Source organism: Varanus komodoensis, unplaced genomic scaffold (genome assembly GCF_004798865.1).
Source record: "Varanus komodoensis strain SLA01 unplaced genomic scaffold, ASM479886v1 scaffold12, whole genome shotgun sequence".
Taxonomy (NCBI): Eukaryota; Metazoa; Chordata; class Lepidosauria; order Squamata; family Varanidae; genus Varanus; species Varanus komodoensis.
This window is the reverse complement of record NW_025335349.1, coordinates 13,170,741-13,185,861: the sequence shown is the minus strand read 5'-3', so window position 1 is coordinate 13,185,861 and position 15,121 is coordinate 13,170,741. Positions and strand designations below refer to the sequence as shown.

At 42.2% G+C, this 15,121-nt stretch overlaps 2 protein-coding genes across 4 annotated transcripts in view; one reads left to right on the top strand and one right to left on the bottom strand.

The window, feature by feature from the left end:
- Positions 1 to 15,121, bottom strand: part of ZNF292 (zinc finger protein 292) — a 73,699-nt gene that overhangs the window by 912 nt on the left and 57,666 nt on the right. The window contains exons 9-10 of one of the 3 annotated variants that reach the window (XR_006413857.1): positions 7,578 to 7,780; positions 6,767 to 7,042 (exon numbers count right to left, since the gene is read on the bottom strand). The gene's annotated coding sequence lies outside the window, so the exon portion shown is untranslated. Of the gene's footprint in view, positions 1 to 6,766; positions 7,781 to 15,121 lie in introns of those variants that run through there. The other 2 variants (XR_006413858.1, XM_044421695.1) reach the window with 2 other exon arrangements.
- GJB7 (gap junction protein beta 7) lies at positions 526 to 10,924 on the top strand. Its single transcript, XM_044421458.1, has 2 exons — positions 526 to 583; positions 10,058 to 10,924. The coding sequence occupies exon 2, from the start codon at positions 10,079 to 10,081 to the stop codon at positions 10,922 to 10,924; it is 846 nt and encodes a 281-aa protein (XP_044277393.1). The 5' UTR covers positions 526 to 583; positions 10,058 to 10,078.

Sequence of the window (15,121 nt, the reverse complement as noted above, 5' to 3'; positions counted from 1 at the left end):
TAATAGTTTTGGAATCATCAGCTGAAGCTCCAAGACTTGTGGGATGTATAAATTATACTTGGAGGCTAGAGAGTGGCTTGATTAATTCTTCACTACTTTCTCCCAGTTTTGGGGAACTTTAATTCATATGACAAACTCTACCAAACTTTTTAAAGTCTGTTGTGAGTATCAGTCTTCTTTTTGCAATAACTTGGTGGGGTAGCTTAGGCTGACAGAGAGTGATTGACCCAAGTTCACCAAGGGTATTTCCCAGTGTTTTACCCACAGGTGGAAGGCTTTTTAATGAGGCTTTTTAAAACAGAAAGAGAAAGAAGTTTTGTAATGATGTGTTCCTGGAAAAATTTGCTGGGAGTTTCTGTTTACATTGCTGCTTTTCTGGACACCAGGAGCTATGCTGTGTTTGTCATTTGACTAGAACAAATGATCAGGTTACACCTGTTTGAGTTACACTGCCTAGGAAACTGCTGGACACCATTTTCAAGGCTTGAAGCTGTAAAACTCCCTTTCTGGGAAACGGAGTCATTAATGTTAATGGTACCACAAACCTGCTTGAGTTCTTTGACAACCATCTGCTGCTTTGCTGGTAAGTCTGCTTTACGTTCAAGAATATGTAGATGCGTTTTATTATTATTAGTTAGCAAGATGTGACTAAAACAGCTTTAAAGATCTAAGGGCATCAGTGACAACGACAGCAGCCTTGCAAAACTGGTTTGCTAGAAAATGTGCATATTTTCATGAAACACAAATGAAGTGAAAAGGGCTGGCTGTGGAAGTGGCGAATTGCCATGGGCTGCAGTGGATAAAAACTGGCTGTCTTCAATGGCTGCTGATGTAGGACTTCAAGTTTGAATACCCCATCCCTCATGATTACATTTTTCCTTTGATGACTACAGAAAAATGTTTTAGCACTTTTCCAGACGACAAATTAGCAGTTGTTCATCCAGCATCCCTGGGATCCTCTTAAAGAGCAGACTTTTCCAAGAAAATCCAAAGATGTAGTATGAAACAGGGGCAAGTTACTGGATGTGGAGAAGGGGCTGTGATGACTAAACTTATTTTTCCATTCGTAGAGCTGTATAAATAGATAGTGTTGATGTCATAAAGGTGACTGCAGTGAGGCGGTTAATCCAGCTAGCTTTACTATGGCCTTGGTCTTCAACTGGTGCCGGTCGCTCACAACCACATCTGTGTGGCCAGCCCCTGTACACAGGATGAGTCACCATGACATTTTTTGTGGGGCAGAAAAATGGAAAAGAAATGGATAATGGAAAAGAAAAGAAAAAGTAAAGGACAGAAGGAGGGGGAGAGAAACACAAAGAGATCGAGTATCTAGGATTCAGCCAGACAAGCCTTTTATCATGTCTTCATCCTGCCTCATTCATGAATTTTAACAGGGTGTGTTGGTGTATGTATGTGGGGAATAGCCTAGATGACATGTGTAACCATGCAGTATTTTCCCATAGGTTTTTTAGTCCTCTTGTTGCAGAAATTAAGAAAACATAGACTGAGTAGCTGCACAATTGCCTTGCATTTGGTAGCACTGAGAGTCTTCTATCTGGGAGCCATTGAGACATGGAGAGTCAGCATTCCACGTCTTCTGTTACAAGTCTCAGTGGCAATAACAGTTTGAAGTGGGCCCCATCTTACCAGCTGGTGTGAAAATCTGGGTCCTCCTGAATCTGGAAAGTGTGAAGGCCATTCAATGTGGAATGGAGGTTTTGTGCCTTTATCAGTGGGCTGGAAGGGAATATTATGGAAGGTGCCGCTTCTACTGTCAGTTGTGAGTTAAGGCAATAGAAATTGCATTAGCAAGAATTCTCATTACTATAAATCTACTAAAGATGCAGTAAACTAGCACAAGGTTGGTTTAAGATGCCTGAAAACAAATGAGACTGCAATGCGATTGTTAAAGACAGCAAGAAAGAAACAGATGTTTAGTGTCTGACAGGTCATTGTACTGAACAGCTGTTGGGTGATTAAGTGGTCCCTGCATCTTCTCAAATGCAGGTATGACAGATTGGTGGGCTGAAACATCACCCGTGATAAATATAAAAAGACTGCTATGAATGATTATGGTTTTAACAGAAACAGGCTTGGGGAGTATGCTTTCGAAACTTCACCTGCAGTGAGCACTTTTCATTGAGAAGGGCATGAGATATAGGTGGAGAAAGGCTTATATGTGATGGCTTATACCAGCTTCCCCCAGCTTGGTGTTCTCCATATGTTTTGTACTACAATTTCCACCATGACTGACTTTTGTATTCTGGATGATGCTACTGAGATATGTAGTCCAAAACATATGGAGGGCACCAGATCAGGAGAGTCTGGTTTATAGTATAAACTTCTTAGGGGAGAAACAGATTTCTGGGTGTTACATCTCTAACATCATTGAGTGGATGGGCGCCCATGAGCGGAATGCTGTCGTATTGTTTGATCCAGTATCCCATCAGACATGAAGTTGACTGGTTGACTTGGGCCGTACATTGACTCTCAGCCTAAGCTGCCTCACAGAATTGTGAGCATAAAATGGGCTCTGTTTGCATTCCTTCCAAGGGTTAAAAATGAGCAGTATAAATGTAATAAGAAATGACTGAGGTTGTAATGTTGCTTTGCTGAGAAAGAAAAAGAGCCGCTCCATTTCCTGGTGTGATATGCACTCTCTTCTGGACTGTGGTCCAACATGTGGCTCCCTGTGTAGCAAGGCTCACTGGCAAAGACATGATTGCCCATAAAGTCCAAGGCAGCCATCTGAATCTCCAACAGATGGCATAGCCCCGCTTTTCCACTTGATGGCAGCAGCAGCTCTAGTAGAACTTTGAAGGCTTAATCCTATACCACCTATCAATATTTTCCTGTGGTTTGTTTCTTCTTCTTAAAATAAGTTTTAAATGCATATGCATATTTGTATCCTGCCATTTTTCCTTCCAAGGAACTCAAGGTGGCTTACATCCTACTCCTCCTCTCTTATCCCCACAATTACATCCCTGTGAGGTAGGTTGGACTGAGAGTCTGCAACTGGCCCAAAGTCACCCAGTTGGTTCCATGGCTGAGCAGGACTAAACCCAGATGGTCTGAGTCCCAGTCCTGCACTCTCTTAACCACTGCACTCCACTGACTCTCTAGTGTTGTTTTGATGCACAATTTTAGGGAGATTCATGTAATAATTACCTGAGCAACTGTCATGTGATCCTGGGAAGAAATTTGCTCAAAGTTGAAGCAGTTTGGTCTAAGGCCCATCCATGCAGTCTGTTTTATCACATGATCACACAGCCAACATAACATGAAGTGTTCGGAACGTCAAACCAGAATGGGAGAGGGAATCCCCAAATCTCTGTTCTGCCAAAAACTCTCTGGGTGACTTTTCCCATTTGGTTTTTCTGAGGGTTAGTCACAGCAGGAAGAATACTACCTAGGGCTTTTTGGAGGAGAAGTATGATAAAAATGCGGTAAGATACATAACCTTTTATAGAAAAGCATCTAAAGAAGCTTTTATTGCCTTCCACAAACAGTCTGTTTTGTGTGGAAACTTGTGGTTTATTAAGGAGGAATAAATTTTGTGATGGGTCAAAAGAGATCTAGTAAGAAATGGTATAAATATCCTTACAGTTGTCCAACACCTCTTATGTCATGGAAGATTTTTTGAAGTGGTTTGAAGTAATGCATTCATAGATCTGGACAGATAACCTTGCCATTTTTTGTTCCTGCTTATTTTTCTGAGCAAAAGATGAGCCCTGTCTACTTCGAAATGGCCTCTGGGCACTGCCTAAGTACAGAAGCATTCTCTTATTTATACTCAAGATACTTGATTTTTAAAAAATCCACCAAACCTCCATTTTACTTCCAGATCAGAGGTAGCTTTGTAAGCAGTAGCTTAAGGGCTTCATCCAGTAGTTTGCTACATAGGAACAAAATTGTAAGACTGCAGTCTGTTATAATTGTGTAATGGTGGTGTAGTCCAAGGGTGCAGAATGTTAGGCCTAGGGTTCAGATCTGGCCATTTGGGGTTCACCAGGTGGCCATACCTCCTTCCCCTGAGCTCAGATCGTTTGGTGGGTTCCTGTACAGCCCCCACCCCATCCTCTGCAATTCTAAAAAGTTGAAATAATTCTCCTAAGGCTTATTTACTGTCAGTAAGAACCATAAACTGACAAACCAGAGGTATTGTGGCACAATAGGCAGCATACAAAGGTTTCAAATAAATAAGGTGGAATGTTTGGTCTCTCATCTTCCCTTTTGCCTTTAATCCCACCCACTACTGCAACACAAGGGACTGCAGGTGGCGCAGTGGTTTAAACCGCTGTGCTCCTGTGCTGGTAGATCGAAAGGTCGCCGGTTCGAATGTGCACAACGGGGTGAGTTCCCGTTGCTCCGTCCCAGCTCCTGCCAGCCTTGCAGTTTGAAAGCATGCGAATGCAAGTAGATAAAAAGGTACCACTTCGGTGGGCAGGTAACAGCGTTCCGTGCACGTCGGTGTTTAGTCATGCCGGCCACATGACCACGGAGACTGTCTGCGGACAAACGCTGGCTCCCTCGGCTAGGAAACGGAGATGAGCACCGCCCCCTAGAGTCAGGCATGGCTGGACTTAATGTCAAGGGAAAACCTTTACTTTTACCTTTACTGCAACACAGCTCTTGAGCGCTTCTCTGAAAGTAGTCCTTAGGCTGAAAAAGACTCCACTTCCCAAGTATGGGATATTCAGATCCACATTCATATCTAGAAGGGTCTCTGCCCCCAGCACTCATCTTCAGTGCACCAGCACAGAGCAAACATACTAGCACGGGGCAGAGGAGAGGCTCTGCATAATCCTACCTAGGGGGTCTTATAAGGGGCGATGAAAATAGATGTCAGCCAAACCATGGTCAATTTCAATACGTACAGCTCTGGACCCAGTCTTCTTACTCCCCTCTTCCCAATGAGCTAGCCCTTTGCCTACTTCAGAATGGAGTAAATTCAGCCGTACTGGTTTTGGGGTCCCTCCTTCTCATTATGCTGAGTTGGGCGCTCAGTGTCTGCCCCAGAGTCTTCCCCAGAATGCACAGTTACAACCCAAATGATCTGGCAGGAGGGTAGAACTAGACTGGGCTTCAGGGTCACAGGAGCAGCCTACTGCTCATGGTTGCCCCTGGCAGAAATGATGTCTGGTGTAAAACAGCTGCCTATATGCTCCATAAGCATCGTGTATGGAATTTTAAAAGTAGGGGTAGTTTGGATTCACTGTCTGGAATGCAAGCTGCTTTATGCACAACTTGGATGCACATCCATGCAGGCTTCGTGCCTCACCTCCTGTGCTCACCTGTAGCTCCAAGCAGGGCGACCGAGGAGCTGTGCGAGCAAGGAATGAAAAAGCTGTAGGTGCAAGCAGCCTTCTCTTTGTGATTTTGCACAATTTCTTTCAAGCTGTAGGCAGCATCTCCTGCACAAATGATTTGTATTATTTTAAGTATCCATAGTGGGGAGAACTTGTAAAACAAGAAAAGAAAAAGGCCCCCACACACAGAGTGAGTATTCAGAAGAGAAATTATTCCTGAACTTTATTATGTTCTTAGGCTGTGCTTGCCTGGCAACAGATCCATTCTCTATGCATGATATTGTGTAACTAAGATTTTGGGAGTTTCCATTCTACTGATGCAAGAAACTCTTAATGTTTCTCTTCATGCTTGATTCCCCTTTATAATTTATAGAAGTAAATTGCTGATCAAGGATATGACTCTTCAGTACATGATTGGACAGAAGTTTCCTCTTAGAGGAAAGGAACTGTTAAGCTTAGAGGAAAGATGAGGAAGAAGAGACACAGTAGAGGTGGACAGGGGGACATTTTCCTCCCCCTCTCATATTAGAACCTGGCGAATCCCATGAAGCTGATTGGTAGGAGATTCGAGACAGATAAAAGTTCTTCATACAGTGCATAAACTGTAGAGATCACCCACAAGATGTTGTGATTGCCCCCACTCCATGACGCTAAGGTACAGAAATTTTCTCCGATCTAGACCTTGTGCCGCTGTGGCAAAGCCCACATGTGTGATGCACAGAGACCATGAGGAAGAACCTCCGGTTCCAGAGACAGTCTCCCTGTATACACCAGTTTCTGGGGCACATGGGCAGGAGGGTGCTGTTGCATACATGTCCTGTTTATGGCTTCTTGTGGGCAGCCGGGCAGCCAGTGCGTGATCAAAATGCTGGACCACACGGACTGATCCCGCAGGGCTCTTCTTATGTGGGGAATGGTGTGCTGGCACAGATTTTCTACATTCCCATCCATGCCTGAGAATCAGTACATTCTATAGGAACACAGGGGCAGCCCGGGTCCCCTTGGAGTTTAGCCCCAGACAGGAAAGCAGGAGATGAGGGAAGATGGGAAGTGTGGGGGAGACACTCTGGGGGCTTCAGGAATCATGTGCAGAGACTGAGAGCAGCTGTCATAAACAGCTTTTATCTCACAGGAATATAAATATGCCTCTCTTGTGAAGGGATATTGCAGAATAAGTATATGAATTGTATCTATTTGAGTGGGTGGGGAATTACTATTTCCTGGTGTCTAGGGCAAGGGTAAGTAACCTAGGTCTCTGTAGATGGTTTGGACCCCTATTACCCCAACGAACATGGACAATATTCAGGGATTATGGGAACTGTAGTCAAAAAGTATAGAAGGCACCAGGCTGTCTATGCTATGCTATGCTAAGTGGGCAGTAGAAAGACATATCTCCAAACAGAGGATGAAAAACTTAGAATTATCTTCAGTTACAATTTCAGCATGGAAGCTATAGCTTTGTTTTAGTTTTAATAACAATTGAAATGCATAACCAGAACACAATGAAACTGACCAGTGATGCAATTCACCTAATTTCCCTAGGCACAGACACAAGACTATTTAGTATTTGCTATCTAATCCTGAATATCTAAACTGAGAAGTGCAGGGATCCACCAGGTGCCTGGAACACCCTCCTTCTTATCAGCAAGCTCTTTCTTCTATTCCCAGATGCTTGCTTCATCTGTGAGAGAAGGGACTTCACACATCCTCAGAAGATAATTCCCCAGCTCCACCTAATATCAGAACAGATGTTTGAGCCTTTCTCTTATTCTTTGCACTGACATGGATGCTCTTAATGTGTGACATAACAGTAAATGAACATTATTATAGCTAATATCAATCTTATATTTGGCCTACAACTTCCATCAGCCCTATCCAGTTTAGTTGTAAATTGCCCATCCCTGCACAAAGACCAAAATAAAAATGTTTTCATTCCCATCCTCTAACTTCCAAAGCCAAGGAATGGGATTTTGCTTCTGCAGTGCAAACACTGGTACACTGCCCAATGGGGATGGATGGTTTTACTGGTCTTTAAATGACTATTAGACAACTTGGCGGTCAGTGCAAAGTTCTTACAATGCCATGCCAAGAGCCATCTCAACCCGTTCTGTATCTCAGCCCATGCTCTCATCCTGCTCCATCTTTAAAAGATCCCTGTGTGGCAAAACTAGTAACGGAAGAGAGTAGCCATGACATTTTCAACAACTGGTGGTAGGTCAGCCTTCCTCTACCTAGTGCTCTCCAGACATTTTGCAGTACATTCCTCACCATTGACCATTCTAGCTTGAGCTGATGGGGGCTGAAGTCCCAAATGTTGGGAGGGTTGCCACAGTTTGGGAAAAGTCTAAGTGCCTTATCCCAGCATGGACTTGTTTCTTCAAGTGGATCCTGGAATCTGTAGGTTGGAACCTTTGAGCCATTCCTTCTCTGTTGATTTAGCAGTCTGATAAGGGATTCTTGCTCTGGTAAACCTGGAAAGAAGGACATGGAAAATCTATCTTATGAACAGATAGTAGCAGAAATTGAAAACTTCATTAAGCAATTCTCTATTTCACAGAGGAGGCTGCTTTATACTGAATCGGACTGGTAGTCCAGTCAGCCCAGCATTGTTGACACCAACTGGCAGCAGTTCCCCAGGGAATTTTTCAGGGATTTTCCCAGACCTACCTGGGGTGAAACTAGGACGCAAACCATGTGCTCTACGACTGGGCTAGAGCCCCTCCTCACCATGGACCAACGACCACCAGGTCCCCTTCAGCGCGCAGCGCCCTCAGGCAGCCCCAGCCCTCTGGCAGGGTCTCCCTCAGTGACATCTGCTATGAGATCCCTGTGGGGAGAACGGTAAGCAGGCATTTCGATTTCTTACAATGCCTCAGGGCACTGTGGGAAATTAAAAGGGCTGCCCACCAGGGGGCATTTTGCTGAAGATGCTTTCAAACCTGGAACTGGCCTTCATGCTGTTTTGGCCTTTGGCAAGCCGTGGTGTTAGACTGTGTGTCTGAACTGAGCAAATGCTGGGAAACGGTATTTGATACAGTTTGATTAGAAATTTGTTTCAAACACAGACAAGCACCAGTCATTATAATGGCTCAGTTTAGAATGACCAGAGTGTTGGTGGGGATTTAAAAAGGGAAAAGGCTAAAGGGAAATAGAGAAAGAACTTCCTGAGGCTCAGAAAGCAGTTAAAGAAGAACGGAGGGGAAGGGTGGGGATTCCTCCTTTATATAATATACAGTGGGGTGGTTGAGTGGTTCCCACCAAACACTACTAAACCTCCCTGGTAACGGGCTCCACACAGGAGCAGAGACCACGGAGAAGAAGAACCAGTTACTAGCATGGCTAAATGTAGAATAAACACTGCACTGGTGGTAGCAGCAAGTGAAAGCTGCTCTCCTTTTACTCACGAGGAGTGTTCCTGATGCAAAGGGATACCTCATACCCAACAAGAGTGGTATGACTGCTGCTCCCTATGACTCCACCCCACCTCAGCCCATGTGATCCTATGTAGGTAACATGATAGAGCCATCTCTAAGTGTAAGGTAGGGTGTAGTGCAGTGAATGCTACACCTGGGGCCAAAGTCCAGGGCCTCTGCAGCCATTTTGGGAGCAGTGTAGGTTGGCCACTTGTAAATCATCCAAAAAGAGAAAACGCATCATTCAAAAAGGAGAGTCAAAGAAAATACTGAATGACATAAAATCTGCACAAGCTAATCTATATGTATAGACAGGAATTTAAATTTCATATAATTGCACTAGAAATATATTTCTGCATAGTGGGAAGACTGTGAACAAGTGACTTGCTCAGCTTGTTCTCTAAGAGTTGTTCCTGGGCAGCTTTCTTGTTTCTCTTTATCCAGAACTTGGATTGGACACCCATTCAAACCAGAAGAATGTCTTCTGTAAAAGAGGACACACCACCACCCTTAGCGACAGCAGGAGAGGGAGGCAGTGGCAGATGGGCTTTGCAGTGCCTGATGCATGACACAGCGTGCTTACTTTTCAAATTGTATGGACAGGAGAGTTGACTGAATATGTACATGGTTACAGATGAAGATTTTATTATTAGTCTTTCAACAATAGATTGGCTGGCTCTACAACAACCAAGTACTTATTCCTAAGTAATTGTGTTCATCACCAGGATATCAGAAGCAAACTCCATTTTATGGCTTTAATGGCTTTGTTTCTTTAACATATCAGGAATGCAGAAGCTTGTGTGAACCCTGGAATGGTGACAAGGGGAAAACATTAGCTGTGTGCTCACAACCAAAGTGATAATATGATTACCTGAAGCTGCTCTCCCCCCCCCCCCCCCCCATAAAAACATTATTTCCATGGTCTAGATTACTGAGTTGCACCACTGGGGATAAAGCCAAGCTCCCCGTGCTGTAAGAACTGGCAAAACTATTTCAGGTCCTTTTGTTCTGTATATTTTCTTATAGTGCATGAAAATGAAATGTCCCCAGTATTTAGGAATACCCCTCAGGAATAACCTTAGCTCTAAGGTATCTGGGTGAGCTAATGTTAAAAAAACAACAGTTCCAGTGTTTCTAATTTACAAATAGTATAGGAAAGTAAGACAGGAAAATAATTGGAACGCCATGAAAAGAACTGGAACCCTATCTCCCTGGAAAAGACAGATAAAATTGCTTCAATTGTCACTTTATGATCCAACCTGTAATGTTATTCAGTTGGGATGTACTGTCTCATGTTTAAAAAGGACATTATATCAGATTTCTCTTTTGTTATAGCTTGTCTCCCTTCCTGAAGCAATGAGCTGGGGATTTCTCCGAGATCTCCTAAGTGGAGTGAATAAATATTCAACAGGACTTGGCAGAATCTGGCTGGCTATTGTATTCCTATTCCGCCTCCTTGTCTATGTTGTGGCTGCAGAACATGTCTGGAAAGATGAACAGAAGGAGTTTGAATGCAACATTAAGCAACCAGGCTGTGAAAATGTCTGCTTTGATCACTTCTTTCCAGTGTCTCAGGTTAGGCTGTGGGCCTTGCAACTCATTATGGTCTCCACTCCATCACTACTTGTTGTGCTCCATGTAGCTTATCGAGAAAACAGGGAAAAGAGACACGGAGCAAAGCTGTACAAGAACCCAGGAAGTATGGATGGTGGATTGCTATGCACCTATCTCATCAGCCTCCTTTCTAAAACAGGATTCGAAATTGGTTTCCTCTTTTTATTTTACAAACTATATGGGGGATTCAGTGTTCCCCGTCTTGTGAAATGTGACATGAGTCCATGTCCCAACACTGTTGATTGCTACATATCCAAACCCACCGAGAAGAAAGTCTTCCTGTACATTGTGTTGGTGACATCCTGCTTGTGCATAGTCTTAAATATCACTGAATTCAGCTATTTGATTTTCAAATACTCCATCAAATGCTGTTTCAGGCGTTACATCAAGAAAGTGCAGGACTCCAAATGTGAACACAAAAAGTTGAGTTCTATGCATAACAATGGAGCAATCTTCCAAGATGGCAAAGATTCAGCTGCTATCTTTATCCAACAAGATGAAAGAAACCAGCCCACTAGCCAACAAGAAGAAAAAGAAAGTCAGCATTCACTATCAGACAAAGTACATTTTAGTGACTTTAAAGATTGATCTTCAGAAAACCCTTAAAGTGTTTGCAGATCTTAATCAGTGGACTGTAATTTTATATTTCCTCCAGATGTGATTAAGGTCTACCAAGACTTTCCTAGGCTTGTACACTTATATATGAGAATTCTCAATATTAGATATTTGAATAGCCACTTCAAATGTTTTGACATAGTTTAAAAGAAAAAAAAATACTGTCCCGAAGACTGTTCAAGTAGAAGAGTCAGTGTAGGACCCCATTATGGTGCCTCTGCAATTGACTGGTCATCTTAATAGAAAGTTGTATGCACTCTGTAGATATTAGTTTCTGCCTTATATTCTGTAATTTAGAGGTTATAATTCTCAGGTCTATCCAGATGCTCACATTTAAGTTTTATAACAATAGCGTCTGAGCTTTTATGTGTCCTCTCCACTTTCCACCAAAGCAACAGGCTCCTGTTGACTTAAGAGATGTGGGCATTTTTATTCATGAGAACAAAACACATCCTACATTCCTAGGAGTTTCAATGAAAGGACAGACCCACCAAGTGGTCAGCTCTGCACTTCCACCATGTTTGTAGCTGCAGATCCTTTGCATTCTCCAGCAAAAATCACAGGGAATTATTTGCTGTTTTAGAAGTAAATCATACAGGTGCCATCTTAGTTATTGTTAGTAATTGCTATTTATAATAGAATACATTTTAGTACAGAAGAAAAAGTAGTAGTAGTAAAAATCTTTATGCAGCCTTTGAGGCTATGATGAGCTGAATGAAGGCTAAGAGGCTGAAATGTAATCCGGACAAGACAGATGCCTTTGCTTAGCAGAAACATCACTCAGAATGAGCCTCTGCACGGAAATCAGGCATGAAGGCTAGAAGCATCCCTTGATCGAGCTTTGCTCCTGAATGGTCAGTGTCATGCATGATTTGATCACATCCAATTTCATCTCCTTCACTCGTGTTGCTTCTGAACTGAATAGAAACTTGTAATTGACACACAACTATGCTAGGACATGCCTATATTTTCAGTAATTTTCACTTTTTTTATACCCAACTGCCAAGGTTTGGTTGTAGGTTGGTTGTAGGGATAGTATCCTATGCTAATCGTGTATAGAATAATTGAAATGAATGGAGCTTATGTTAGTCAAGGCTAACTTGCATCTCATTTTATTTCACTCTGCATGAGCAACACTGGATCCTACTTATTTCCTCTGGAACAGCTTTCTTTGGGGGGGCCTACACGAGGTCTTCCTTTTTTCAGCTTGTTTATGACTGATGTGCCCCCATCCCTTTATTGGACTGTAAAGGATTATTTTTGTTGCAGTCTTGCAAATGCTTATTACTATCTTATCATTTTGATTTTGCTGCATTTTGTTTGTAATCTATTTTGTGAACAACTTTGAATAGAAGACAGCATTAATATGACAAATTCCCTGCTAAAGAAATGCTTGGCTTCAAAATACAAATTGATGCAATTTGAATCAAACAAAAGAGCTAAACGAGAAACCTAGACAGCTCAATGCTTGCGGGGCTTTTCCTTTCAAGATCTTGTCTATGAAGCCTTTAGCTCAAGCTTGGAGAAGCTGTGTCCTTCTATGCTGTTGGACTACAACTCTCATGAGTCTCAGTCAGCATGGCTAATGGTCAGGGTGCTGGCTTTATAACCTATCATCTAGGATGCTACAGGTTCCTCTTCCCAGCTTTAGTGTAACACTCACTCCCTATCCTCAAATTAAATGAATGCTTAGTAAGTGTAACTTGTGTTCATTTCCTCTTGTAACCCTTGCCTATTCTTCCCACCCCAAGCCTGACTGCAAGCTGAGTCATACTCACCACTAAATCAGTTTAGCATGACATGCAGAAGTCTCAGAAACATGTACTTCTCATCCTTTCATGCATATGTGTAGAGCAAAGTGGAAGCTTATTTCTATTTTCAATTAACTACAGTTACTCAGTATGTCCAAGCTGACACACATTATGATTGGTGGTGTTTACTAAAACATGCCAAAAATATCAAACTGTGGTTAATGACTCCCACTAAACCATAGCTTTCAGTAGGCACAGTTCAGATGGAACAAGTAGTAATGGCTACTCGAAAATGAAACTCCACTTTTGCAGTTGTGCTAGAGGGGAGTGCACAAGTCTGAATTTCATTTATGTAACACTAAACTGTGGTTTGGTGTTATGTACAAATACAGCATGGCTTGCATCTATCTTTTGCTTATTTTAATTGATAAAGGGTCATGTACATTGAAGCTGCTAATTATATCTAATAAAACCATTTCCAATTTGTACAGCAGAATGCCTGATTTCAGTAGGGCTTATCAATCTTTAAATTTGTTAATCTTTACACAAACTGTATTTTAAAGAGATATGTATCTCAGAATGTACTGGAAAGACACAGATATTTAATTGCTACAGGCCCACAAACCTAAATACATAGATTTATACATCTTATTTACATTCAGTATGAATCAGCAAGGGCTCGAACTACATGATCACAGGATGTAGAAGTTGCTGGGCTGCATTATTTCAGAAAGGAAGGAATCACATTTGAATGCTCCCCTATATGCAACACTCATATGGAATTCTAGCATGTCAGCAAGAATGTAATTCACTCAAACATGCAGCTACGTTGGGCTAGAACACAGTGTGAACTGTTGCTTAGCTTGACAAGTGGCTTTTCCAAGGGCCCATCGACAACTGTGGAGGAGTGGGAGCTCTCCGTAACCAATCTGAAAGCGCAGCATAGGGTTCTGACAAGGAATAAAGGACAGAGCAGATAAAAAGGTCACTGCTGAAGGCTGTTCTAGATAAATGTTAAGTCAGATTACCTTTCTGTTAGAAGGTATAACTATTTAATTCTGATGACACCTTTTTCATACTTACAAGCTTTGGACACCAAAATGTCTAAATGCAAGCTTGTAAATTGTCTATACTCTGAATTGTATGCTTCATGGTAAGTTTGCATCTAATGGTAAGTTTACATCCATGCACTTTTGGCTGTACTAAATGTGAATTAATATATATTGTCACTTTTATGATATTCTCAGTGGTTGTGCAAGAAGAAGAGTTTGCACTATTCATTCCACACACACACTGTTCAGGAACATCCATTACTGGAGAGGATTTGTGAGGTCTACAGCAGAGAATCTGCCCAGGTTGTCATTGGATACAGGCCATGCATGTGCTTTACTTTTTCACTAACAGGGAGCTATTCCATGTACTGGAATAATTTGCTACAACTATATTTACAACTCCACTCCAACTGTATTTAAGCATACTTTATTTTCAGGAGCAGAGTGGATTTGGCAATCACATGCACCCAGTTTCCCAGTCAGGTCTTCCATTACCATAGTGGGAGCTCGTGCCTGCCTGGGAAAGCTTGTTGCTAAAGCCAAGAACTCTTTGGCTGCGCGAGGGCAACTTGTAGTCCTCCAGATGTTTTGGTGTGCAACTTCCAGCAGCCCTAGCCAGCACAACCACTAATAAAGAATGGGAGCACTTTCCCAAAATCTCTGCAGGGGCATAAATTGCCTGCACTTATTCTAAGCTTTGCTAAATTGTATGAATCTGCTTCTTTAAATTACTTATGCTCACCATCTTGAACTACAGCAATGGCTAAATAATCCCAATGTCTAAATACTCACTTTGCCATAGTAAAGTGAGGTTGCTTATCTGTAACTGTGGTCATCTTGCAGAGAAACCACAGAGAATTGATAATTAAAAAAAATTGGGGCAGTTATTGTTTGATCAGTTAAGTCAATTCCTATAAAATGTTGATTTCAAGTTAACAAGCAACTTGAGCATGTACTAAGTATGTACTTGGAGCAAAACATAGCCTTGAGTTTACAAGTGCCGAGCAGGATTTCCAAGAACAGGACAGTTTGGAGGGCCTTCATTCACAAGGTCACCATAAACTTGAGATGACTTGACAGCATATGACAGACTCTGCTAGTTGATCAATCAGTGGGAATCCCAACCAGTAAATTAGTGGCGGGGAACATATGGCCCTCCAAATGTTGTTGGATTGCAATTCCCATCAGTCCTAGCAAGGATAGCCAAATGGTGAGGGACTGTGGGTATAGCAATCCAACATCATCTGGATAGCCACACATTCTCCATCTCTGCATTAAATAGCACTACCCAACCTGGTGGCTATTTTTTAAAAAACATATTATCTAAAGCATTAGTTGCTAATATAGATGGCCATGTTTCTCTTTCT